Genomic DNA, 27,525 nt, shown 5'->3' on the forward strand with positions numbered 1-27,525 from the left:
TTCCCTACCATGAGAACTTGTAGTTTTGTTACGGTCATTAAAAAATTCCTAACCCTTTCAAAATTCATCAGCAGATTTGACCTCCTGCTCAAAGTGAATTTCCCAGCCTGCCTTAGCTGTGTAAAGTTGCTCTTAACATCCCCACCATTAATGTCAGCTCATGATTCCTTGCTTTCTTACTGCTGGTGGTTTTACAAGCCTTTTTATAACCTTCAGGAGTTTAAATGAAGCCCCCTCGCATCCCTTCCCTTCTGGGCAACATACCACTACTACTTGAATGTCTCTCATTATAACTCTTCTCTAACTGTCTTACTTGCCTTTGGCTTTCTGAGTCTCAGCTCTGCCTTTCTTAAATTCAGCACAGCTGGACATAAGGTTCTAAGAAGCATAAATGATTCCTTTAAATCATATAATCATAGATTTTAGGGTGAGATGATCACACCATGCCCTCCCTCCTCTTATTTATGACAGATTACTCTATTTCATCCAATTAACCAAGTATCAGTAGGCTGCGTCTGACTAGATCTACCCAGCCCTGAGGCTTGCTACAGAAATACAAAGAGGAGATAAATTCATCACTTCTTGTGACAGTCAGTTCTAATGATTAATCCCATCCGTAGAAACATGCCTGCATTTTCATTTTCTTGAACATGAGTGGCTTCTGCTCCAAGGCACTTGTTCTTGCTATGGCAAGATTAAAATGTCTGTTAGTTCCTGTGACTTATATGCACATATGAACTCACCTCTCAGGCTTCTCTTTGATCATCTAAGCCCACTAACTGAAATCTTCCATGCTAAAGCACTTTTCCAGCCCTTTTCTCCAAATTTTTCAGCTTCCACTTTAAAACATGCACACTAGAATGGCTCCTGAACAGCAATGCCACAGTACAGCAGTGGCTTCACTATTTATACTTAATGCTTCAAACGATGTAATTCACTTTACAGACACCTTTGGCAACCACAACCAATGCTTTCAAGGCAGTATTGTGGGATACTCCTATAGCTTGAAAACTCTCCTGTATCAAAAAGAAGTAGTAGGTAGTTCTATCCTATGGGCATTGACTTAAACTCTCTCCTGAGACGACACATCTCATGTCCCTTAAGGGCTACAGTCAGTGACTGATCCCACAAACCGAACGTAGACAAGCAAATGTATTTCAGACGCTACCATCAACTGAAAAATCCCGTGGGCACTTTCTCAAATGAACCAGAAGGCTGGTAATTACTCCTGCCCAACAGTAATCCCCTCAGCAACCTGCTATTAATCCTCTCTCATCTGAAACATCCATTTACAACACAATTTTCAACTGCTTACTCAATTTCATGGTCTCTGAACTTCACTCTTGTTTTATGACTACTGGTTCTCCTTTAGGGTCTTCCAGGGATCTTGTCAAAAGGTCTTTGGAAATGCAGCACACTTGCAACAGCCAGGCTGTTTTTATCAGAGAATGTTCCCAAAAGGCTGGAGTTAGTCAGCTTGGCTGGAGCAAGATGGAGCTTGAGGCAGGTTTACCCAGGTAAAGGGGAGCTCTCAGCTGGTTCTGTACACTATGGCTGATGATGACCCGGGTTTCACAGAATCACAGTTTGAGACTGTTTGAATCTCTTACGACACCTCTGAACTGAATTGGTTCCCCACCCTGTGTTGCTTACGCAGAACTTCTAAGTCCTATAAAAAATACCCTCTTAAATAAATGCTTCTCCACACTATATTCAACCTACTAGATTTTATCTCCCTTAACTCTGAGAAAACAGACAGACCAGGACTTTAGCACAGTGGCCTTGAATAAGAATTGCTTTCATTAATTTTCAGTGACCTATCTGGCAGCTTCTGTACACATACTGTACTCTGTCCCTTGGGACATCACAGAAACAGAAAAAACAGGGCTGGAGTGCAGCAACCTGAAATACAAGTTGCCCAGAGAGGTTGCAAAGTCTCCATCCTCAGAGCTATTTAAAACCCAACTGCACACAGCCCAGAGCAACCTGGTGTAGCTGAACCTGCTTGAGAAGAGGGGTTGGATTAGATGATCTTCAGAGGTGCCTTCTATTCTCAACTATTCTGTGATTCTGAGAATGGAACAGGAAAAGCAGTTTTCAACCCTTCTTGATTCAAACCCCTACAATTTTTCCATTTAGAAATTTCTTCAGTATTCTTGCTTTTACAGCATCTTTGAACTGATTTTGTTTAGTCAGCATACATTTACTCTTTGAACTAGATTCCAGACACATCCAGAAGTCTGCAGACTCTAGGCCAAAAATACTTTTAGTCCACCACCTTTCCCCACAGCAAGATCAACTAGCCATAAGCCATTCCCTAAAGCCACTGCTTATGTCACCCACCAGCCCTCAAGATGCTCTTGACAGGTAACACTGAGCTGAGAGGTAACACTGCAATGAGAGCTGCTTTCTTTCCTCCAAACAGCAGAGCAAGCAATCTGTTTCCCACATGATTTCCTTGAACTGTGCCCAACTGCCCTTTGCATACATTTAATATGGGGCAAGCTGAAATTGCTGGTTATTATCAACATATAAATTAAGCAATTTGCTAGATTTAATATGTGTGAAATAATAAGATGAGCAATATTGTTTTAAGGTTAACATTTAGTATAGACTGACTACCATGAGAGTGCTGACTTTCAGCTTTCAAGGAATATTAATATCTGTGGGCCATATTCAGACACCTTCTCTAAAGACTTGGATGCTAACATGCCAATGCACCTGCTCCTCTCCACTGAGCTGGCAACTGGCAGCTGCGGACAGCAGATGGACTGAATCACACACCAGTAGTCCCCTGAGCTTCAGTGCCACAGTAGTCATGACATCAGTGCTGGGTATCTGAATCAAGCCCTTCATATGTGAGCACACATCTCAGAAGATTTCATGCCTTCTGCTCTTTGCTTCCTTTGCCCTCCTTGTTTGCACAGCAATGTATCCACATGCCTCCAGTTCTTAGATTTCCCTGTGGACTTTGTTTTTTTCTGGACTTGATTGCTTTCCAAGGAAAACATGTGCTTGAAGTTGAAAGGCAGGAAATGGTACAGAAAGATATAGGAAAGAAAAATGTTCCCAGTACGTAACCTGCTGATATTCTGCATGTCCAAAGTCCAACGGGGCTCCAGGTCCTGTCCCTGTAGTAGGATCAAGCCCTCTTTGCTGGTGATGAGCAGGTTGCTGCAGTTTGTGTCACGTGTCTTCATCAGGAATTCAACACCCCCACTGGGACAAATGGAAAGCAGAGAGAAGATTCCTAGGCTTGTATTTCTGCATCTCAGCATTACCTGCTTGTCCACTTAACAATTCATCCTACTTAAGATTTGAACTATTCTTGGAGAAGCCCATCTTTTCCCCAGTGATGGAGCTTAGCTTCCTGTTGTGGGTTTCTTACTTAAGCAGGCTAAATTCAGGTCTAGGCTCTTCTGAACATCTTGAGTTACTATAAAAAGCACGAACTGTGGAGGCTCACATTTGTTTCCTCCCTTTATTCCTAACCGGGCTGACCCTGACCACAATTTGCCAGTAACAGAGAAGGGGCTGTGAAATCCAGGCCCACAATGCTGTACAGGGACTAGGCTTCCCAGAAGGACTCTATTAGCTGGAAATACTCCTTTTTTCCCTCCAGAAATGCACAGGAGGCAGAAGAAAGGTACAAGGAGCAGGAGAAGCAAAGGAGTCCATTTTATCATACTTTGCATTTCTTTTCCTAGGACAACCACAGGATAGGGAGGAAACAATGTACTCTAGAGTGCTGTTGTCAAGGAGGCACTGAAAAGGAGAACAACACTGAAGTAGGAGGGAACGTCTCTAGGAGCACTAAAAAGTGCTCACCCTCCTCTACCTCTTCCAGCAGAAGCAAGATGACCAGTTTATCTCCTACCTGTAAATGTCAATGAGCTCTGACAGGTTTACAGATCTGCGTTTTTCCCACTCCGGCTCCTCCTGCTGCAGCATTGCAGGAAAGCTGTCCCGGTTTCTGGCTTGGGTAAAGATATCCCTCAGGGCAACTGCTTGGACATTACCTGCCAGGAAGCGTAAACATGAAGTCATGCCTGCAAAGGTTAATTGTGTGATAGTACAGAGGGTCCTTTGGACCACTGTAGTTGTGGTAAAAGGCCACACAAAGCAGAAAGCAAAAAAAGAGCTGAGAGTTCCTTGGAACAATGTGCCACTGGCAGAGCTGGCTTCGGGAAACTCCAAGATATTCCAGCCGAACAGGCATTGGTACTCTTTCACATCATGGCAGTGAGACTCTTTCTCATGCTCTCTGCTTCCAGATTTTACATTGCAAGGTATGGTGCAGACATCCCAGGGCCACTGAGCAACTTTAGGTAAAAAGAATGTTTTCTCAGTAATGTGAAGTACTGAAGAGGCTAGGTGTGTCTTACCAAAACCAAACAGGATGTAGATGGCTCCCCGGCTGGTGATATGGACTTGAGGGCCAATCACTTTCCCTTCTCCATTGATGTTGTACTTCACAGGCCCACCCAAAGCAGTCCCGGTCTTTCCTGACACCAAGACGAAAAACACATCAGGCTGCAAAGAGAGAGATGTAGAGATTTCTGGCAGTGATTTCATGCATTTGTACTCTCAGAATCTTCCCTGGTGCCCACAGCATGAAGCTCTGCTGCCCCTTCACTCCACAGCAAGGTCTAACTAGTGGTGTCTCTGCTTAGTTTGGCTTCCTGGGAGTCTCACATTCATGGTTTTCTCTTGTCTGCAAAAGCATCAAAGATGGAAGAGACTTCAAAAAAAACAGACTCCTCTAACAACAGCAATGCTAGAATCATGGGGATGAGCATAGAGGAAATCTGCACTTAAATTTATCACACAAGTACTTATTACCTCTGGATAAGCTGAGTGCTCCTTTCTCCAGGGATCTAACTCAACATGACTTCCTACAATGCTGCTAAACACTCACTTCAAAACAAGCATTCACTGAGCAGAAAAAGATAGTTCTCAAGTCTCAGCCAGGAGTGAATAATGACCCTTCTGTTCATTCACAGCTGATAAGAAATGCAGGTAGTGTCATTATTGCTTGATCTCACTGCTCTGAGCCAGTGAAAGAAAGAAGGTGTTTTTCAGAGAAATCTAAAGGAACAACAATTAGGAGCTCTTGTATCTCCTGTTATAACCTTTCCATGTCAAGGGTCCCTGTTCTTCCTCTAAGTAGTTAAGGTCCTTTCAGACCTGTAGCAGGGACATGCTGTACCTGTGTCTCTTTGAGAGCCAGAACAACAATATCCCTAACACCATCTCCATCTACATCTGGAAGAGTTGCAGCCGGTGCAGCCAGGATCCCATCAGAAAGGTGGATGGAGTTCAGTGTCCAGATGGTCTTGCCTGTGGGAAGAGAAGGATGAAAGAGCCCTGCAGCACTTGGGGAAGCAGTGGGCATCCCCAGAGAGTTCCTCAAAACCTACGAGAAGGACAGAACAAGAGAGCTTGTTTTCCCCGTTCCTGGAGAAAAGGGAAGACAAGCACACAGACTGGGGCAACATGCAGTGGGAAGCAAAGTTCTTCCCCTGGCATTTCTTCAGATTGACTTTGAGACATGCCTTCATCCTGCTGTGCTTCCTTCTCTGCATCTCTCTACACAGACCTGAGCCCAACTAGCTTCCTGAAATAGCAGGGAATATTTGAGGTTCACTCGTGGAAGGAGAACCTAAACAGGAGTGCTGGTCTGCAGGACTGCAGTTGTTTTCCTCAGCCAGCAGTAAAGCCTGTAGGTGGATGCCAGGAAAGGGAACAGATGGGCAGTTCTGATATTCAAAGTGCAAATCTGTGTTTCAGTTAAATTCCCAGCAGCAAATAGCCACTCCAGCATAGCACGCTCACTCCACCTCAGGGTGAAAGCATGTTAGCAGACGTCATGTCAAATGGTTCAGCAGTCCAGCATGGACCCAGCTGGAAACTCAGTAAAACCTGATTTGCAAATTGGCAGATAAACAACCAAAAAAGGCATAATGAAATGTGATGCTTTTACTTCTCCGTAAGTCTTTTGCCAGCACTTCCATTTTTCAAATCAGTTTAAAAATGCTTTGCTGCTGCTGCTGCTGTGTAGGATATGGTTCATCCCTGCATGACAAAGGAAACCAAAGGCCAGACCTGCAAACACTAGTTCACATTATTAACACTACTACTGCTGGTAAAGGAGACAGCCTATGGTCCTTATGATGCAAACACAGACCTGTGCACATGATCTGGTCCCTAAAAATATTTGAAAGGTAAGTACTGCTGCTCATTGACTGAATCTGTCACTTAAACCCAAAGTTTCTTGTCTCTCTCTATCCTCTGTTCTGATTCCAAAATCATTCTCCTATAGTTACCTATCAATATTTCTGTCAGTGAATTAATGTGGCTGAACAAGCAGCAATCAGAGAATGGAGATGTACATGACCAAGTGATTAAAAATGCAATATCCATTCATATTTAATCAATTTTTCTATGGGCCTAATTTCTCTGGTGGGTTTACTAGCTGTAGCATATGCCTCTATGTAACTTCTCCAGGACTGGTGCTCAGCTTTCCAGTGCTGCTACATAGGTGCAGAGCTGTACTAACAGCTCAGTGTAGATGAAAACAGACCTTATATATCCTTTATGCCATGCACCTATTACAGATCAACAGATAAGATTAACACTTAGAAATGTTCCGAGATGGTAGGATGGAGATGCTACCAGAGAGTGGCAATGGTCTGGAGTCTCTCTCACCCTTTGTAACTAGAAACTTATTAGTGTTTTCACCCTTTCCTGTGCGTCACTAGATAACAGTCAGCACAAAGTGCCAACACTGAATCACTCATGCTTATTGGCCCTTCAAAGGAAAGGAAAAAGCAGCAGCATCTTTCTAACATGCTAGTAGTTGCCTCTACCTGTGGAGGCACTGAGAAGGCTGAGGAATTTAGATGTTCCTGTCACAAGGCAGGTGGGCTCTGCTGGTGTCCCCAGAGACAGCCCTTTGCACTGCACACTCCGAGTCTCCTCTGGAAGTTGGATGGACCACAGGGTGCTGCCGTTCATACCAGAAAGGGCCACCACAGTCACAGAGGGCCTAGAGACACCTGGAAGAGACAGGAGAGAGAGAGTGAAATCCCTTGGCTTCAAAGGCTATCCTCATAGTGTCTTTGGTCCTCGTGCTTAAGTTCCAGCTCTATCTCCTGAAGCTGAGTGGCTCAAGCCAGCTATCTCCACACTGCCTTAAAGGAAAGGTCAGATCCCACCCTTTGGATTAGTCTCTCTGCCTGCAGAGCCTAGCAGTGACCTGAACTCACTGCAAGAACTGTGGTCAGGTGGGCACAGAGGAACCAAGCTACTCTTGGGGCCAACCTGCTGAGCTGTGCTGACTTCCTGGTGTGAAACATATTGCTGTCAAACCAGACTAATCCTTTCGATCCCCTCTTCCTCAAACCAATGGACACCACTGAGGGGATGCCTTAAGTGCCTCCTTAGGCAGCTGCCACCTTGTGGAAGGACTGGGCTGTCTGTAATTCTGAGGCACCATAAAGTGACTCACAATCTGGGAGCTTTTTCCTTTGTTTTCCAACTTTTTGTCGTTGTTGATGTGAAAAACAGATTGAATGCAACAAATTGGTGTTACTCGGGGTCTTTTCCTAACTCACCAGTTAGCACAAAATAATAGCGAGAAAAGGCGTCCTATGCTGTTTCAATAGACTGTTGGCTCTGATTGCAAATGCCAAAAACTTTTAGCTCAGCCTCTCCTCAGATACAATTGTGGTTACTGTAATCTCCACCCTGGACATTCATATCACAACTTAAGATGAACTCCCATACATTTCAAGATAACAACAGTTCCTGTTGGCTCCCATCTTACTTGCAAAACTCAGCCTGACTACATGGAGGGCGTAATTGGGCCACTGGCTAAAAACAAGTCTGAGCCCACCCTCTAAATCTAAACTTACCCTCTTCTCAAACTGAAAATCATACAGCTCATGCTAAAGGGTTGCCTCAGGATCAATTCTTTTTGTTGGGTTGGCAGGGATCTAGAACACCTAATTCTTCGATGCAGCTCACAACTGCCGTGTGTATAAGCTGGATAAATATCTAACAATGTCACAGCTTGGTCCACCAGAACCTATTCTAAGCAGCCACCAGAAGGAAGAAGGGTGATCCCCGCTGAACAGTCAGGCACAGAAGCTTCCCTACCATCAGCCAGTTTATTGTACATGAATTAACATTTGGAGCCTAGCAGGGATGTGCAGGGATCTGGAGAAAAAGACAGCAAGGTGGGGCTATTTCCTGCAACACCAACCTACAGCTGCTCTAAAAACAACAGTATCACTGCAATAAAATAAGTTTGTACAGCCCTCTTTGGCCCCAGGGAAGACAGGGAATCAGAGTAGCTCCAGGGAAGAACATCCATAATGCTCCCTGTTGGCAAGCAGTGAGCTAGCTCAGAAGAATCAGAGTGCTCAAGCAGTCAGTCTGTCATCACTGTTCCTATTGCCAGCTACCCTTAGCAATGGCCAGGAGACCAGATCATGGATCAGGAAAAAATCCAGACTCTACTACTGAATCCTGTCTGCGATCTTTGTCAAGCTGCTTCCACCTCCCTGTCTGTAAAATGGAGGTAGAGAAACGGAGCTTTTTAGTGAAGAGCTTTGAGAAGTAGCAAAGGGGGAAAAAAACCCACCTTATTTCTAATTGCTATTTGCAGTGCAGTGCTTTCTGATTGCTTTATCTCTGCCCTCAAGCCAACTGTGCACAAATACAGGACAAAGAGATGGACTTGCCCCAAGATGAGATGAGGGGAAATAGATGACTGACTGGCTGAGAACAGGTATTGGAGCAGAGGCTTGCAAGGAAAATTATGAACAGCATGACAAAGCACAGCCACAGAACAGAAGCCATGTTAATGAAAGAAACAACAAGGTGGATTTGTAGTGGTATAAACTCTTCCCATGAGTTAGATGAATATACCAAGGTTTGTACTGACAAGTACGGAAAGGGGAGTGGAAGGAACTGTGGTGCTTACCCATGACACTAGCATTCATCAAGGCTGTGAAGACGATGAGGATGTCAGGAAGCCCATCGCCGTTCACATCACACAGCTCCAGTGGGGATAACACTCCACCTGCAACAGTCACAGAGAACCACCGTGCTGTTGACAAAGCAGCCACTCAGCCCACTCTTCACACTGGGAGCAGAAGGCTGGCACAAAAAACAGACTCATGGAGTCTGCTAGGGAAGCAGTAATGCCAGACAGCTCCCACCACAGCTAGATCTTTCACTGCATGGAAAAGCAGAAATGTAGCATCTGAGTCAGAGGAAGGAAAGGGAAAAATACAGGAACTGACAGAAAAAGATATCTGTTTCCCACTTCACTTTCTGAGGTGATGTGGGAGACACACATCTTATGAAGGACTTAGATTTGGAAGCCAGGGGCAGAAAGCAAGGAGGGAGAGACATATCTAGACCTGGCAGAAATTATTTCACAAACTACTGTTACTTCACTTCAGAGGTCAGAATGGGAGATACTTCAGAAATGTTACCAGTGGCCTGTGTAAGTTGACAAAAGATCCCGACCGTTGATTTAAAGATTCAAGCAGGGCAAGACAAAAGAAATAAGGTTAGTTGAGCCAGTCAGGAGACACAAAGACTTCTATCGTCTCTTCCCAAACACTCCCACACACTTCAGGGTGGAGGTGCTGGTACAACCCAGGGTCTAGAGAGGGAGGGACTATGTTTTAAGGTGGGCTGGGCCATCTCTATGTGAAACAGACCGCACCATCCAGACAAAAAGGTAGGATGGGAGAAGAGTCAAAATGCTTTTTGGTGTCGACAGAAACAAGATTTTGTGGTACTGCTATCTACTGATGCCAGATTTCACAGGCCTCAGCTTGAAGAATAAGCAGGGCAGAGCTGCCTGTCTATTACCTTGGAGCATCTGCAGTGGTGAGGAAGGGTCTCTGCTCTGAGCTGGCTCTCCCAGATAGGTCTCTCCCGCCGATGCCCAGCCTGGGAGCTGCCACCTCCCCCACGCCAGACGCTGTTCCTGGGGCTTTCTCACCTGTTCCCTGACCTAGGTTGCGGTTCCAGGTGTTATGCAAATCTCTAGGGGGACAGGGAATGAGAAATGCGCACACCAAAACAAGAATCATTGAGATCACCACAGTGAGCAAAAAGACCGCTGTGCGCAGGTATGGCATGAGGGAGGGAGCAGCCTTCTGCTCCAAACTCCCAGCCGCCTCTGCAGGATAACCCTCGGGCGCGCTTTCTGACGTGCGCTGCTTTGTCATCCCAACCTCCACATCGGAGTCAGGATCCTGCACCTCCTCAGGGGGGCTCTTCCCATTCTTGACACCCCCATTTTTCTGTATGTTGAGTACGAGGTCATCTTCACTTTCATCACTATCAGCCTGAGTGAGGGGATCGTACTCCCCGAGGTCCGGGCTCTTCTTTCCTGAGGAGAAACGGAGATAGACAACAAAGCATTAGCTCCTTGCTTTTTCAGGATTTCAGTGGAGAAAAGGCTACAGTGAGCCAGGTGAGATCCCAGTGAGAGTTGTGAGAGAGAAGACAGGGTCTGTCCAGGTTTCAGAGTAGCAGCTGCAGGAGAAGTGATGCCAACAGTTTATTTCCCCAAGAGAAAGGCATATATATATACAATACCTATACACATATACAGATACAAGTATGCATGTATACTTTCCTGTTTGGTAGTGAGCTACACGGACATGAATCGTGCTTAGTCCTCTGAGTACCTAAACTGCAGCACTCTCTTGACTTCAGACTGAACTCCTTTAGCATTTGCCAAACCCTAATCCTGACACAGCCCCTCTTCACTTGTAGGCTATGTCCTCCAAGGGGGCCTTCGTCTGCAACTCATTTTTCCCCTGCTCCTTCTGCCCGGTCCAAGCAGCACTGCTGCCTTCTGGTGTGCTGTATTTGCTGTCCTGCTTCGTGAGGGATGGAAGGGTCTTGGCTGGGATGGAGCACTGTGAAAGGTTTCTCTTCACTGCTGGTAAAAATGGGTATCAACTCCGTGAAGATTATGGCAAAGTAAGTGATTTCGGCCTGTTGGGTCGGTATATCCTAGTATCTGAAGGGATCAGGGATGCTCCTTTAGGACGCCACCTTCTCCGCATGGCTCAGCCAGCCCCTACAGTGGGAAACCAGTGCTCCTGCTCTGTTCCTGCCCCCACCTCAGCTGACAGTTGTGCCCGGCCTTGCTGAGATAGATACCATAGCGCTGATGCCTTCAGGTGGTGGTAGAAGAAACTAGCTAAGCTCTCGGTGCCTTCCCAGCTCCTGCCCCTGCGCCACAGATGCCTGACAGATGGATGACTTCTCCCCCAAGCCCTTGCCAGCCGCAGGGAGCGCGATGAGGGCAGGTGCAGAGCCCGGTGCTACCTGCTGGCGTAAGGCCAGGGCCATCTGTCCACGGGGGCAGGCAAGATCATGCAGCCTTGGGCTCTGGGCTACAAGTGGAGGAGCGCATCTCAGGGAGCTGCCCCGGGCCACCCGGCTGGGCACGGAGCCATGGCCACTGCTCGGATGTTTAAAGGGTTTCGGTCTGTTTCTTTCTCTCTCCAATTCCAAGCTGGGATCTTGTTATCCCAGATATCTATCTCATTTCCCTTTGCCTAAAGCCGACCTGAGACAAGAGCTAACTTGTGCCTGGAGATGCTTGAAGGGATACATGCAAGGCATAAATAACAGGCAAAAAAACACACGCTGTAACCATTCTCAGACACCAATATAACAGTAAGGCTCTACTGAGCAGAAATTTAAGGACTCTCATGGTTATTCTTACTGCATAAGATAATATGCCTTACTTCTGGTTTTCCTGTAAAAGGCAGACCTGCAGTTAAACAGGTCCTGTAACATTTAGTTAGTGCAACACACCAGAATCTATTTTGCAGCATATGGATCTCATTTCTTTCTCATTTCTTGACCCCATGAAAGGATCTTCATTTCTCCTTTCTATACTACTTATAAATGGTGTTTGGTGTCAACTTTAGGATTTAAGAAAAACTGTCAATCCCAATACAGGTCAAAAGCCCCACAGTACGAGGAGCAGCCAGGGCAAGCCACCCATACTGATCAGAGGGAAATAAAGATATCCAACCAGGTCGTACGTCTAAATCAGACCCTTCCTTTCTGAACCACGTGCTTCCGCATAGGACTCCCATTAAAACACCCTGGTGCACATACCCACTCAAAAAAGTGGTAGAGCACTCAGCTAAAAAATACTGCATTCCTATGGGACTGTGTATCCCTGTGAGACACTGCACTGTTTGCCATAGTTCTGCCCTGAAACAACATGCACTCACAGTGTGTGCATTTCAGGGAAAGTCTTGGCCTGACCTCAGCGGCACACAGCTCTCTGCTTGGAGGTTGCACTGAGAGAGCAGTGTGAATTTCCCAGACGTCTATGCAGTAGGTTGTGCTAAGCTGCTAGAAGAGAATTCAGCAAAACCAAGGAATTCCACAGAGGACTCGCTGGCAGGGTATTTACAGCATCACACTACAAATCCAGATGTGCCAGTTCGATCCAGGTCACAGTGGTATTAAAAGTAAATGCAGCTGACCCAAGAGTAAGTGGTATTTCAAATATTTGGCCTGGGAAGTCAAAGGTGGACAGTTCTGATGTTAAGCAGACTGCTCCCGATTTTGGACCCTGTATACTTTGAGTACAACAGCCCAACAGCATGCTTACACTTCAGATAGACTGCGATTTGCTTAGTTATTTTAATTCCAGACAGTGGACCCAGAAGACTGAAATTTACTGCTCATCCTTGGAGCAACTAAAAGTATTGGCAGGAATGAACTTTATCTATTACGGTTTTGCTTTGGATCTCTAGGAAACAGAAAGGACCTTGAAACTATGGCTCACCCACTCCTTGCACTGCCTGGGACCGAGATGCTGGGAACATCGACAGTCGTGTCAGCCACCACAGAGGTTCTGCAACAGGAACACCGTTCCTGCTGAGAACCAGGTAAGAATCCCAATCCACTTGTCAGATGTTAGAGAACAGCTACTGTACAGGTAAAGAAAGATTAATTGAGACTCTCACAAGGCACACTAAGGGCAGGCAGAAAATGCCCTGCTGAGTGGTTTTTTTAGCCACAAGGAGAGAAGATACTGCCCTTTAACAAGAGCTGCTGGAGCACTCACCTAGGCCATAGGAAACCCAATTGTGTATCTAACCTCAGAGAATTCACATGCTCATCTCCCACTGCTCCAAAAATACCCTAACAAATGATCTGTCGGTGCTTTGGGAACACATCTGGAGAGCTGGTGTGCACATGCTCAGCCCAGCCTCCTGAGGCTGTTCTGCAGTGCAGTGAATAAGTAACTCTGGATTCACCTGGCTTGAGAGAGAGCAGAAGGAATGTGACTCTTCACCTGAGTTTTAGGTCACTTGCTGTGGGAAGGAAGGATGCCACACCAGGCTTCCACTGATCGCTCCAAGACTTTTAAACAGAAAAGCACAGAGAGACCTAAATGGAAGTAGGGTTTGTGAAAACAAGGCCACTCTCACATCATTTAGAGAACTACGATTTACTAGGAAGTGCTCCTGAAGTGAAATTCTTTCCTTTTTGGTCAGCTCCAAGGCTCAGGCAGGGGGAAGACAGTTTGTCCACCAAGAGATTGCTAAAGCTGCCGCTGTTTGGTAAGTGATAGTGTTAGATAGAAGTGTTTGACAGTGATAAGCTGTCAGAAAATCCAATATTCCTGTGAAGTTTTCAGCTTTCCACTGTGCAAGTAAAAATGTTAAGGCTTGAGACAGCTTCTTGATCAAACTCTTCTTGACCTCACCCTATCTCCTGAAACAATAATCAATGTGTAACCCTCACGATCCTGCACTAAATAAAACAGACGCCAGACGAGCCTGCAGCAGTTCTGGGGCTTTGTCCGTGTAAGAGACTTGTGTAACTCACATCCTGTTATCTACCTTTGGCACAGCATCTCTAAGTGTATATAAACTTCGCGTCCACTCTACTGGGACAGCATTCTTCTCAGCAGTCAGCTTCTCTACTGCTCTGCATACTCACCTGTGGCTATTGTAAATGAACAGCTTCTCTTCTGACCTCACCTAACTGGTATTCGTGTTTTTTTTTTTTCTCCATGACACTAATGATAAAACAGAGGTTCCCAGTCAGTGGCCTGTGGTTACAAACAATCAGAGGAACTGCTGGTTGTGGTCTGCGGATAAATTATCAGTCATGATACCACCGACTTTTTTTTTGCAATCACTGGTAGAAAAAGTAAATACCAAAGAAGGAGATTTTCCAAGGCAGAACAGAGAGAAAATGCCTCAAACTTGTTAACTTTCAAGGGCAGCAGGACTCCAAAATGCACTTTATGAATTTGAAAATCCACTGTGCATTTATTTGCCTGACAGTACTTTTTGCACAGGCTGCTCTTGTGACTGCTGCAGCAGTAGAATGTGACCTCCCATAGAAGAAAAGATGAATTGTGCTACAGCTTGGAAAGGAAGCACCTGTGAGGTGATCCGTGTTAAATCGGGTCCCGCTCATAATGAAATATTCATTGCTAGTACTGATGCCTTGAAAGATATTAAATTGTCATATATTTTTCTTTTTTTGACTTACTGGAAATGCTTTTTTTTGCATCCACTTTAGAGTGAAAAGAGCAAACCTTGGACTTCAGACAAGTGCAATTTTCAGCGCATTATTCCAATGATGACACACTGGTTCCAGTATTCTTTGTACTCGCTTCAGGCTTCTGTTTATTCTTTTGTTTTTTTGCAGTTGGCAGGCACCAGTCATTGGGTACTGCAGACATATCTCTAAGCCCGTAGGGAAGTAAGTTGCCACATACTGATGTAATTAATTTAATGAGATGCAGCAGAAAAAAAACAGCTCTAGCAATAGGCTTTCTGCTTTTTCACTGCTGTTGAGAGCTGCATTTTTCAGGAGTTAACCACACAAACAAAATATGATTCATGCAGTTTCACCTAAGGACTGATACAAGAACCATTTTCCTCACGGCAGCTACAAGGCCTGTGCCCTTTTCCCAAATCAGTGCCTCCCAATGGCAGGTCTCAAATAGATCTTGCTAGTGCCAGAGATCCCAAGAGAGATTTGTCCTTGTTACTGTACAGTTCCCCAGTGGTCACACACCAATGCACACACACACCAGTTCGCACTTGTCCTAAATAAACTTCATGTAAAATCAATTCCTTCCCACTGACATGAACAACAGTCTCATGAAACCAGGAAGAAATGGAGTAGCAAGTGAATCTGTGAATGAGACCAGAGAGGCATGATATAAATACAAAAATAATGAGCACTGCTATGGGTTACCAAAGGCTGGCAGGAAGGGCCCTGCGGACGTTATTGTGACCTTCTTGGACCAACAGAGGAAGAAAGTACCACCTGCCCTGGGTGCTGCTTCATGGACCGGAGCACTGCAGGGTCATATTGGGGTGCAGATTTGGGAAGGAGCCTCTGTCCCATGGCTGTCCTGAAGGCAAGACGTGGCTGGGAGGGGCACCAAGGCACTTTGCCATTGGGGTAATGGGGCCAGGTGCTTTGGCAGCATCCCCAACTGAGTCCTGCCAGTCCTTCCAACAGCAACCAGCAAACTCAAGGCGTGGTTTAGCAATGCACCCTGATAACCTATAATATCCGTGCCAAAGAGAATGGTTGGACCGCTGCTGGCTGCCTTATCTTTGGAAGATCTGGCTCCCAGCACAATAGTCCCTTATGTTCCCGTATCCTTTCATCTCGCTCAACATCTCCGGCTGGGAACTACGCAGAAGAGCGAGGCAGACTCCGAACACCCACCTGGCTAACCGCAGCGACACGTTCCCAACTCCTACCCTGCCTTTTTGGGGTAAAACCGGCAGGAGGGCCTCAGGCAGGGCCCTGCGAGGCTGCCTGGAGCCCTACGCCCCCCGCAGCCAGCCCCAGCCCCAGCCCCAGCGCCAGTCCCGCAGGAGGCCCCCGCGGCCCCGCGCCCCGGCTCCTTCCCCGCCGCCGCCGGGAGCAGGCCCGGCACCGGGCGCGGCTGCCCCCGGCCCGGCCCGGCCCCGCGCTCCCTCCCGGCCGGCCGCGGCCGCGGCCCCTCACCCGGCAGCTTCAGCGCCCGGGACAGCACCGTAGCCATGGTGGAGAGCGCAGTGAGCAGGCGCTATGCTCGCTCCCTCCTGCTCCCTCCTGCGGCACGCTGGGGAATGTAGTTCTGCGGAGAGAGGCCCCCACCCCCCCCTGCCACCCAGACCAGGGCTCTTTGCTCCTGTGGGGTGCAGCGAGGCATGATCCTGGCTTCGGCAGCGAGCCGTGACCAGGGACAGTCCGCATTTCTGCAGCTCGCACAGGGTGCTGGGCACAGATGCGTGCAAAACTGCACTCCTTGTCCCAAGTGGTTTGTGCAAGAGCCGGTCTTTTGAGTTGTTCCTAGTATAAGCGCGTGCCTTCACTCTTGGGAAGACTTTGGTTAGGAGAAGTCTTATTTTGTGGCTTGGTTTTGTTTCGGAACATATTATTTTTTTTAATTACTGTACAAATGACCACCAAGCCATTTTCCAAAACTCTCCTCGATCTTCACCGTAGCCTAAGGCAAGCGCTCGAGTGAAGTCTCCCCTTCCCACAATGGGGAAGTTGAGCAAGGAGGCTTTTGTGGTTTCCCCAAAGCCACAAGGCTCCAGCTCCCTGATTCCCAGCCCCATGCACAGGCCTTCTGACACAAGCACTTCTTCAAGTCATGATTTGTGTGAGAGCTCTCAAGCCTGTCTCTTTTGTCAGAGAAGAGTACTGGCTAAATACAAGAACAGAAAGTCCGACTGCCTAAAGACTGCATCATGTTTTCTCAGCAACTGCTGCTGCAGCCTTCCCCCTATTCTGTTCCTGGAAACAATATACCACCCTTTCCTGACCAGGTCTGTCCTGAAACTTTAGATAATAACAGTAAGGAAGGAGCAGAAGAGAGACACCAAGTGGTTTAACCGTTGAAGAGATTTTTTAATTATTTATTTATTTTTAAGAAACAAACTTGAAAGAGGGAAAAAGAAGTAGCTCCTGATCCAAAACCTTTTGGTACCACTGGAAGTTTTTCCATTGATGTCATTAGGCTTCAGATCAGGACTTTCCTGAGAACACAGCACATGGTGGGACAATCCCAGACGGCAAACTCTGCAAAAACCATCAGAGTTACTCTTTTTCCTTCCTTTCTAGGTCCTTCTGAGTACAGACTCCTGTTCCATATTGCCATTTCCCCTCCTCCAGTTTTTGATTTAGGAGCCGTAGTGATCCTGTAACTATGTCAATATTTACGGGAGAGATCCTGGATGCTTTTCAAGTCTCAGCTAGAAAATCTTGTGATATACAGGGACAAGAACTGTCCTACAGAAAAGCTCTTTCTACGAAAATGCTTCTGGCACCAATTAGACTTGGGAGCAAGGTCGCAAGAGAAAACAGCCAGAACTGGGAACTGGAAAATCTGTTGTCCTCATTTGTGGTCTTCTAACATCAGGCACACACACATACACTGCAAGAGTCTGTAGTTTACAGTGCTCGTGTGTTTGTGGTACAGCCTAACCCACTCTTAAATTCATGCATACCCACAAAAATGTCTCTTTCCCCAATCCCTGAGATCTCTGTGAGCCTAATGGATAGCAAGGGCAAGTGATCTGCAGCAAAAACTGATGCATTTGAGGAACATCTGGCTGAGCAAAGTGTTCAGAGAGTTTAATGATATCCAAAGCATGAAAAATGAAGTTTTTCTTCTTTAGACTGTGAATGTTAACTGATTTGCATATAAATTGGACCTGTCAAGTGTACTAATATCAATCAAAAAGCTGTGAAAATAAAACTGAATAAATCATCCATTTATGTGAATGTTGCTTTTACATGAATTGTTATTTATTTTTTTCAAAGCAGTTTGAAGAAGCCAAATGCTGAAAAATGGGATATTGGGACATAAGCATAGAATTCTGAGAGCTTTGGCTTGCAATGCTTTTTGTTTTTTAGAAAAACGTTACAAGCCAAAAAGCTTGGAAATGTGCAGCTGCAAGCCCCTCATCAGTATTACACTTGTGCAAGCCTTCTCTGTCCAGACTGGCACTTGTTGTCCTGCTTAGGTTCTCCCTGCCTGAGGTAAGCTGTCTGTGCCCTGCTGGATGCCTGATTTCTGACCTGACCCATGTCCTTTGAAATGCTGGTGTGTTGAAGTTGCTGCTTGGGTGTGCATTATTCATCTGACTACACAATTTGTAGCAATATCCAAGCTTAAGATGATCAGTGCAGGATACTTTGCACTTGACTCAAAAATGGATGACACACCAGTAGGAAGACTTTTCACTGTCACCTCTTGCGTTACCTTTTCACTGTCAGTCTATGTGAACAGAGAGGGGTGATGTCCTTGAACAGCAACAGGAAAATGATGTGCGGGGGCAGCTGCATTGTGCAGCAGTCCCAGATAATGCATTCTAACCCTAACCCTGCATCCAGGTTGCAGCTATATTCTTTTTTTTTTCTCCTCCTTTATTTCTTTTGGGGACTGGCCATGTGTCATCCCCCTCCTGCCCTGAGGTCCTTTTATTCAATTCTCTTCATCTTTAGCCACCGGACCAACCTACACTGAATGTCCCACAAGTGAGAAGTGCTGCCCTTTCTGTGCAGTGGTAAGTGCTGCCCTTTTTCCTCTGTAGGAGCTGCCAGATGCTGGCCTGGTGTGTCCCTGCTGATCCTGCCGTCTATTTCCAACATCAGCTGCCTTCAGCATGGGTCCAAATGGGACCGATTTTCTTCCCTCTTTGCAGCTGACGGCTGACCTTTTGATCTTTCCCACTGAAAAGTGATAGTGCCACATGTAGCTTCTGTGAGCTCTTTGCAGCAATGGCAGTCTTCCCGCTGCTCTGCTAGGCCCGACTCTTTCTTGCAGGGTAGGTGCAGAGGCAGCTGGGGCTAGAGGAAGCACGTAGTGCTGTGAGAGCAGGAGGACCATGAGTGGTTGGTGAATTTCATGGCAAGGAAAGTGATGTTGGGAGAGTCCTTGCTGAGCTCACCCCTGGTCTGTTGACCCTACAGAACAAGCATGCAGGTTCCCATGTGTGGTGAAGTGGGGTTGTTGGCAGCCCTAGGTACTTAGTGCTGTTTTAGGAAATTAGTTCATTGCCAGGAAGGCAGCAGGCACCCCTGTGGCTTGGGAGTTTACACCAACCATAAGGATAGCTCTGTGCTACACCCCTGTCTCATAGGCACCAGGATGTCCTATCTGGTTTTGCATCTGTGGGCTTCTCTGGCTGAGCTGGAGCAATGGATACGACACAGGTTCCACCAGCTGCTCTCCAGCCAGGTATGGGCCTTCATCGCCTTCTGCCACTCTGTGTTGCAAGGTCTGATAGGCCCTATGGCCACTTTATGGCCCTTCATGTCATGTCTCCTCTAGGAGGTGCCTGGCAGCCAGCTGTCCCACAGCTCCAGCCTGCAGCACGCAGTGTGTTTTGGGTGTCTGATGCAGACAGACTCGCCATGGCCTGCCTCAGGGATCCTGCTGAGCCCTCTCCACCCAAAAGAGGGAGCCACGCACAGCTGACGTGGCCAGCCACTGGGAAAGTCCCCGTTCCTGCTGCAGCCATTTCGGGGCTATCAAATGTGTGCTCGGCAGCTGAAGGGGACAGAGACGCACAGCTGCCTTTGGCTTCTTGGTGGCACCCTCCCCACCTAAGGAAGTTCTGAGAACCTGTGAGAGAATGTGGAGGAAATGGTGACAAGGGGAGACGTAAGAAAGGATGTTTCTCTCCCCTTGCTCCAGTCAGTTGTGGTAGCCAGGAAACTGTGCTGTGGTGGAGGCCTGGCTCACTCTTGTACGGAGAACCAGCTGGGAGGTGCACACAACAGCTGGAGCAGCTGTTCTCAGCTGTCCAGAGGGAAGAAATACCTGGTATTTTTGCACTCCTATGTGTGCTAAGCTAATGCTTTTACCTGCTCTTCTTGTCCTACCCTTCTCATTTGCTGGGCTGGCCATGGCTATGTGGGCACGGCTGGGAACACCATCCTTGTTCCTCCTGTACCTGGCTGAGTCTCTCCAGGATGGGGAACTCACATGGGAGCAGACACTGCAATAGATAGGAAATGCTTGTTCAAACAACAAAATAAAGTGCAATCAAGCAGTGAAAGCTAACAGGAAGAAACCATAAAAGCAAGTCAAAACAGGAAAAGTGGCGATAACATTCCTAGCAGGTGCAAAACACTCCACTTTTTCTGGTACCTACAGCAAGAGTATTTCAGGCAAGTTTAAGCCTGAATGTGGAGAGATTTTTCAATGAGCCCAGGCATTAAAACCAGTTCCAGCCCTGAATCCTCCTCAGCATAATCAACAGGCCAAAAGATAGTTGGAGCTGTGCAGATGTTTAATTTGTGGAGCCCCAAGGCTGTGTGGTGTGCCTGTGTGTGGCCATGGGGGCAGAAATGGTGGGTGTTTCTGATGCAAAACATCTTGATGCACCCTTGGGAGTCACCCTCTTCCCTCTAACAAGCCTGGCTAGATAACACCTGGTTAATCCATGCTCTGAAGTGATTTGCAGGCCTGCAGAGCCAGACCTGTGGCCCCCATTGGTCTTTGAGGCATCCTCTGACAGCCAGGACTCCCTGTGCAAACACCTGGCCTTGGCATGGGAGGTCTGAGCGCTGCTGCAGGTGCCCATGCCCAGAGCACTGATGTGGGAGCAGCTCTTGCTGTGGCTGTCGGACCTCAGGAAGGAGAGATCCAAACCTCTTTTGCCTTCAGCTTGCACCTGCCCAAAGGCTGCAGGCTGGACCAGGGTCCAGGGAGATAAATGTAAATGTTTCTGCAGGTGTTGCTCTTGCCAGAGGGATTTAACAGTCTTGGAGCTCTTCTGTGGCCTGAGAGACCCACAGACGTGCAGCAGCCTGTTTGTATGTTATAAGCAAGCTTCAGACTGAGGCTGCTTGAGTTTAGAAAAACAACTGAAAGTGGCAGTCCTCAGAGAGGAGATCAAATTAAACGCCCTGCGGTTGCTTACAACACAGTCATAGAGATGTTCCAAAAAAAAAAATGGGGAAGGGGGGGGGAGTGTTTCTCGTTGCTTGGTTGTATTAACATTCCTGATCTCTGCTTAGCTCGTTGCAGTGATGGCACATTGGTGCTGGTGGGCTGGGCAGTGCTCCTCTTTCACATTACTGGAAATGTGGAAGGTACACGGCAGGCAGCAGAGAAAGGAAGTGCTGCAGCTCCCTTGGGTCCTCCTTCCCTCCACAAACCCCAAGAGCTGCTGCCAGCATGAGACCAGGACATCACGCACACATTGCCACCCTTCCCCAGCACAGGCTGTGTTTGGGGTGTTTCAGGTTGCACTGATGTGCCTGTGTGAGTTTCCCACCAGGGTCATTCAGAGCTCAGCTGGGTCCTGGTGTCCATGTGGACACCCTGGAGGGCTTCTTGCACTCATCCAGTGTCCTCATCCCACCCTGTCCCACAGCAATTCATTTCCTCTTCTCAAGGAGCTACAACAGCAGCATGACCGGACTGTGTTTGCCCTGTGCTAAACAGGGAACAGCTGGAGACAGATGATTGTTTGGGTTATTTTCTTGTTGCCTGGACATTTTATTTGCTTGTTTGAGCCCTGACAAAATAGCTTTCCAGTTCCTCCTGAGGCTGGTCTATGCTAAGCCTTCATATTGTGGGCTGCTTTAGAAAAATGGTGTTTTATAACTCTGCAAATGAGCATCCCGCTGCTTCAGTGGCAAGGCTCTGTAAACCAGGCAGAAATTTCCTTGCCACAGAGCCAGAGGGACTGGGGGTGGGCAGAAGCGGTCTGAGCTGTCCTTGTCTGGTGTCAGAGATGTAGATATCCTTTTCTGTAGTCCTGGCTGGCACTCTGTCTTGAGTGGGATTAAATGGCTGGCTAAATGCTAGTGGTGAGCGATGTTGATGGGCTGTGCTCAGAAGGATGCCACTAAGCTTTCCTGCCAATCGGCTCCTCACCTTGGGTAAACCTGCATCACCGAGTCCCTTCCAGCTGGGGATCTGCCTCTCCATAACGCTTGCACACAGCTTCTTGCTCCTTCATTTCTGGATGTCGGCTTTTATTCTGAGCAGCTGGACGGTCCTTTGCCCTGTGGAAAAGGATCTTTTTTCTCACTGCCGAGCGCAGACGTTTTGGCAGTGGAAAACAGAGTTAAATAAGAATAGACTGATCAGGAAGCAGAGAGGGCGTTGCTGCCAGCTGATACTGGAGAAGTAATATCAGGAAGAATGCAGATTTGGCCAAGGCACTTGCAAGCAATGCCTTGGTAGGTCCAGTCATGAGCCTGGGTGTGCTGCTCAGGGCCACAACCGTGGCGGCTGCACATCCTCGAACCACTGCAAAATGTCAGTCTGACACAGAGACGGGACCAGACTCGGGGTCCCACCTCCTGCTTTACAAAAATCATCCCATTAACACCTTGCATTTATTTCTTTGGGAATGTTTTTATCAAGCACTGACCAGACCTGAGCCTGTTTGCTTTGGCAGGCACAGACCTGGGAGAGGGGGAGGGGGGAAAAAAATAATAACCCTGCCGCCGATTCATCCCTCCTTGTTTATTCCACCAGAAATAGATTTGGCAGAGAGCATCGGGAATGAACTAATCAGCAGGGAATTAATTGGCATGTTTGTTAAAAGGCAGGAACAACGTGGTGAGCAAATTCATGGCTGGAAGGCTGGAGGGTTCAAGCAGCCAGAGAGGAGCACTGCATAGTGGAAACTGTGACTAGTCGGAGAAGTCAGACAGCTGTGCCGGAGAGGTTGAGCGCTGCCCAGAAGGAACCAGGGGCAAAGAGATACGGGCGTCCTCGTGGGCTGGGCTGCTTTCAGAAGGGACTCCATCGCTGAGGCTTCCCTTCCCACGAGGCTGCCATGTGTGGGGGAGATGGCCAGCTTGCAGGAGTGGGAGGGAGGGGTAGGAGAGGTGCAGCTGGAGAAGGCTCCAAGGAAAGGCTGTGGAAATGTGGAGAGCAGGGAAATGACGAGGGACACGTCACTCATTGCAAGCTGAAATGCAGAGGGGGTGGTGAGGAGAAGAGGAGCAAGGAGGCAGAGATTTGGAAGCATCAACACAGAAGGACTGTCCTCAAGAGTGCAGGTAATGCTTGTATGCCCTTCTCTGCCTTCTTTCCCAGGAATGCTTGCTTTCTTCCTCTGAACGAGACACTTCCAGGCACCTAGGGCAGAGCCTGTTTGGTTGAGGAACTCTAAAGGCACCTGTGAAAAGAGCCAGGAGTGGAGGGAACATGTGCAGAGTGGCATAGACTTGGAGGCTGGAGGCTTGCTACCTACATTTCTGGAGAATAGTGTCCAAAGTGAAGGAAGGAGGGAGAAAGGAAGAGTGAACAGATCCTTAGAGACAGACGGACAGACAGACAGACATGGAGAGTACCAGGTCTGTGTATGCCTGTCCAGGGAGAGAGAGGAAACTTCTTAAGAGGGAGCACTGAGCTCTAACTGGGAGAGAGGTGGAGATACGACATAACCTAGAAAAGCACGTATACCTGGAGAAGAGGCAGAAGGTATACATTACCTCCTCCAAACATTTACTAATGCTATGATTTTCAGTGGATGTGTGCTATGCACCTGGATGGCTTTGTTTTTCAGCATTGGGATGCCTGCCTGCTGGCAAAGCATCACCCTGACTGCCAGTCACTGGGGCTGTCTCTGAGATCCCTGTGCTTAGCAGGATGGACAGGCTGTTCGAGGGAGTTGGGTGCTCTTTGCTTTCACAGAACATGCAGGTAGAAAACGAACAATTTAACTCTTAATTATATGCAAAAGCACTACTGTTACTCTGGTGTCGACTCAAGTATGTCCTCAAACTTGGAGAAGTCAGGATATTGCTACTGCCATGTAACCCAAAGATGTGTGTGCATGTGTGTACAGCATTTAACCCACATGCATATAAACAGAGGAATAATACATTACAGGGGATTATTAACTTGAACTTTTTGGGCTTTTGAAACAGGTGATATTCCAGCTGTACCAGCGTGGCTGGGTTAATACTGTAGGCTCCAATTTTTAAATTGCTTTTGGCATTTTTCTTGATCTTTCCACCATTACATAATCCTACAACCATATGCTAATGTTTATATTACCCTGTTCTTTTGCTGAGAGAGCTAACAAATGCCATCCGCTTCGCAAGTAGGGCTTGCACATTCTTTGTTCTGGACTCGCAGGCTTGGCAGCTCTCTCCTCTACACAGCTCAGAGTCTTTTCAGGATCTCAGCCCGGGAGCTCTGGGAGAACTGGCATTAACTGAGAAATTGCACAGCTACTAATTTTTTTCTATTTTTTTTTTTAATGTGAAACTCTTTCATTTATAACACCTAAAACTTCCTTGACATTATACATAAAACATAAAATTTTAGTTGTGTATGTGTAAGTAACATAACCTTAAAATCTCCTTGAAGTGTTTCATATGAAAATAGAGAAATTTGAACAGCCTGCAAAATATCTTTATTATATATTGAGATACTTTACAAAATTGAGAGCCTTAAGCTTACTTTGTTGTTTAAATGTCCATTACCATTGGGGTGCGAGTTATATTTTATGCATTTATGATTTACCTGACATCAAACTCCCTGATTCATTTAAAAGTATATTTTATTCCTCTGCAAATAACCTCAAACCCAATATCACTCTTCAGCTTTAGTTTTAAAGTGGCTTGAAAGGAACTTGGGAAAATTAGAAGAGTTGAAAGGGTCTCAAATGCAAACCACAAAGCTAATTCACTTGCAGTCCAATATTGCAGCAAAAAAATCCTTCATTTTAGGTGTCACTACAGTGACTGCTGTCTCTAACTGACAAAATCCTCACCTCAAAGCAAGCATGAGCTTGAGCTGATACACTGAGCTGCTCACACATGGCATCAGGAGAGTGTATGTGTTTGGCGCAGTTAGAAGTGCAGGCAGAGGTTTCAAGCCTTGCTGTACACGGGCAGGCAAGCTCTGAATCACAATGCAACATCTCACGTCTGCAGCAGAGACAGCATGTACTCCTCTCAGAAACGAAGCTGTGTGTAGCACCAGGAGGGCGTAACCTAGAAAATTCCCTGATACCCTAGCAGCCAACACAAGCCGTGGGCAGTAGGGAACTCAAGTCATCACCTGCTTTCCCTCTGGGTGCTGAAATCTGGGGCAGGTACCAGTGAAATCTCAGTGCTCTGTCATGTTCCCTGCTGTGTGCAGGGAGGGATAAGCACTAGAAATGGAGCATACTGGAGCAGCCAGAAACAGAAAGGGTGAACGGCAGAGGGACACAAGGATGGGAGCTCAAATTCTGGCAGCACGCCTTTGCTTTGGGGCAGAGATTCAGTCTTGGATAGCACAACTGCTGATCCTGGCTGTGCTGTGCTTAGGGTACTGAGCTCGAGGAGCTGTATTATCATGTCAGAGTGAGGAACTGAGAGGCCAAAAGAAGAAGAAAAAATATTGGGTAATAATGACACGAGTACGTCTGTCTTCATTGCTTTCAGATGAAGGCAGTGAATCACTGCGCCTACCCTGCTCCAAGGGCAGAACATGATGCAATTTTCTGACAGAGAGCATGCCATGCTATTGTAATTAGTAGTAGCGATAACAAAGCTACTATATCATTGTTATTCTCTGGACTTAGAAAAGAGATGTGTGTGTTTTCCCTGTTTGTGAATCTGCTTTCTACCCTGACAGTATTTTCCAGTGCAATACTGCAACAGATCTGAAGACATAATTTCCATGGGCTAGGCATCTGGTTCCTGTTACAGATGACCCTACAGACTTTTTCTGCTAGAAACCTTGTTAGTAAAGATCCAGTTGCCTTCTACAATTCCACCTAAGAGAAGGAGGACTGCTTAATTTCTGTGTAAGTATCTGACATATGGGAACCCTTTTCAAAGATGATTACAACCTGATGTTTATCATGATAATAAATTACAACACGCATTCAGGAATGCAGGGAGCAAAGCTACAAAGAAATTGGTCCATGAGGGACCTCGCAAACAGACCATGTGTGTCTTGTGATCCATTTGAACATGTGATGCTTTAAAAGGTTTGAGGTCAAGTAGGGTGGATTTTCAGTACCAGATGCAGGTGGAACTTATCACAACCCTTCTTTTAATAAATAAATAAAGAATATATCCCTTGGGTATTGAAACAAGTGGTACGTGGAAAGGGTAAGGAATGGAAAATCTCTTCAGGATGTTTTAAAATGAGCTGGAAAGCCACACTGCCTCCTTGATGTTGGCAGCATTTTAAAATCATTTTCAATTAGAGACATTGGCATCTGGGAAGTCCTTTCCCACCAAGGAAGATTGAAAAGGCATGTGCAGTGCATCGTCATCAAAAGAAAGAAAAAAAAAAAAAAGAAAAAGTTCAAAGGCTGGAATATTTATCTGGAAAGACAGAGAGGCAGAGGATTTTTGGTGTCAATGGTTTTTTAGTTTCAGGAGTGTCTATAGAGACCATTTCATTATGTGCCTCGGTAATATCATTAAGCTCTCTTAGAGATCTGCATTCTGGCAGCTCTGGCTGAGTTGGGGGGGAAGAAGAGGTGTGTGCATGTGAGAGATAGGAAGAAGATAATTTATTTTTTTTCCTTTAAATGAACACTGCAATTAGAAGAATACAAAATACATCCTGACAGGTGGAAAGTAATATTTTTAAAGTAGTATGACATTTCGCATCAGTATGGCTATATTCATACTGCTATTTTAAATATACAGAAAAATAAATGCAATTTCAATTAAAATACACTAGTGATTAAATGCAAGAACAGCACAAAGTAAAATGATTTATTTATGTTCTGCTTTATCTGGTACAGCTCCTAGTAGCTTTTGAGGTGGCTGAATTCTTCCCAGATGGTTAGGAGATGAGGATTATATGATACTAAAAAAGCAATTTAACATTCTCGTATTTTGCAGTGAGGTCTTAGACTTTTGATGCGTGCACATGAACAGGGGAATAGTTTGGGTTTTCTCAATGTGCCGACTTCTCACATGAGCCCCTCCATCACTATGACTACGGATGACTGAAAAATCATCACTAGAACTCATGAACTTGGCAATGCATATTTTTCATTTGTTGTGTGCAATATGTGCATAATTGATATTTCCAGCCAGTTTCTGCCACAACAGCTGTCCATGACATAAAAATAACCAGTTCAACACTGAAGGACTACTTAATTAAGACAGAATAACAAATTAGCATGAGTAAACTGAGGAGAGACTAATCTATCCTCCTACACTCAGAGATGGTACTTGTCCAGGAGGGCCTGTAGGTTAGGGTTGACTTCTGTTGACTTGGAAATGATGATAAACTTGAAAGAAGATGAGGATCTTAGGTAAATGCTCACATCAGTTACATCAGTTTATCTACCTGTCTTGTCTATTCTGCAGATTTGCTCAGGAGGAACAGACCCCGCCAAGTGCAGGGCAAGGGGGAGACAGCACATGGCTTTGTGTTTTTATTTATTTATTTTTCTGTTTATTTATTTGTTTTGTTGCCTTTTTTTTTTTATTTATTTATTTTCCTTTGAGGCCCATCACTGGGTAACATTTCAATTATGC

At 46.4% G+C, this 27,525-nt stretch overlaps 1 protein-coding gene across 2 annotated transcripts in view; it reads right to left on the minus strand.

The window, feature by feature from the left end:
* The window catches only part of FAM234B (family with sequence similarity 234 member B), a 21,661-nt gene extending 5,376 nt beyond the window's left edge, over positions 1–16,285 (minus strand). The window contains exons 1-8 of one of the 2 annotated variants that reach the window (XM_040555254.1): positions 16,060–16,285; positions 10,025–10,417; positions 8,990–9,088; positions 6,870–7,058; positions 5,210–5,340; positions 4,386–4,533; positions 3,878–4,019; positions 3,082–3,219 (exon numbers count right to left, since the gene is read on the minus strand). In XM_040555254.1, the coding sequence (XP_040411188.1) occupies positions 3,082–3,219; positions 3,878–4,019; positions 4,386–4,533; positions 5,210–5,340; positions 6,870–7,058; positions 8,990–9,088; positions 10,025–10,417; positions 16,060–16,096 (1,277 nt within the window). In that variant the 5' untranslated portion in view covers positions 16,097–16,285. Of the gene's footprint in view, positions 1–3,081; positions 3,220–3,877; positions 4,534–5,209; positions 5,341–6,869; positions 7,059–8,989; positions 9,089–10,024; positions 10,418–16,059 lie in introns of both variants that reach the window. The other variant, XM_040555244.1, reaches the window with a different exon arrangement.
* Positions 16,286–27,525: the final 11,240 nt, after the last annotated feature.

The sequence above is a fragment of the Cygnus olor genome, chromosome 1 (genome assembly GCF_009769625.2).
Source record: "Cygnus olor isolate bCygOlo1 chromosome 1, bCygOlo1.pri.v2, whole genome shotgun sequence".
NCBI classification, from domain to species: domain Eukaryota; kingdom Metazoa; phylum Chordata; class Aves; order Anseriformes; family Anatidae; genus Cygnus; species Cygnus olor.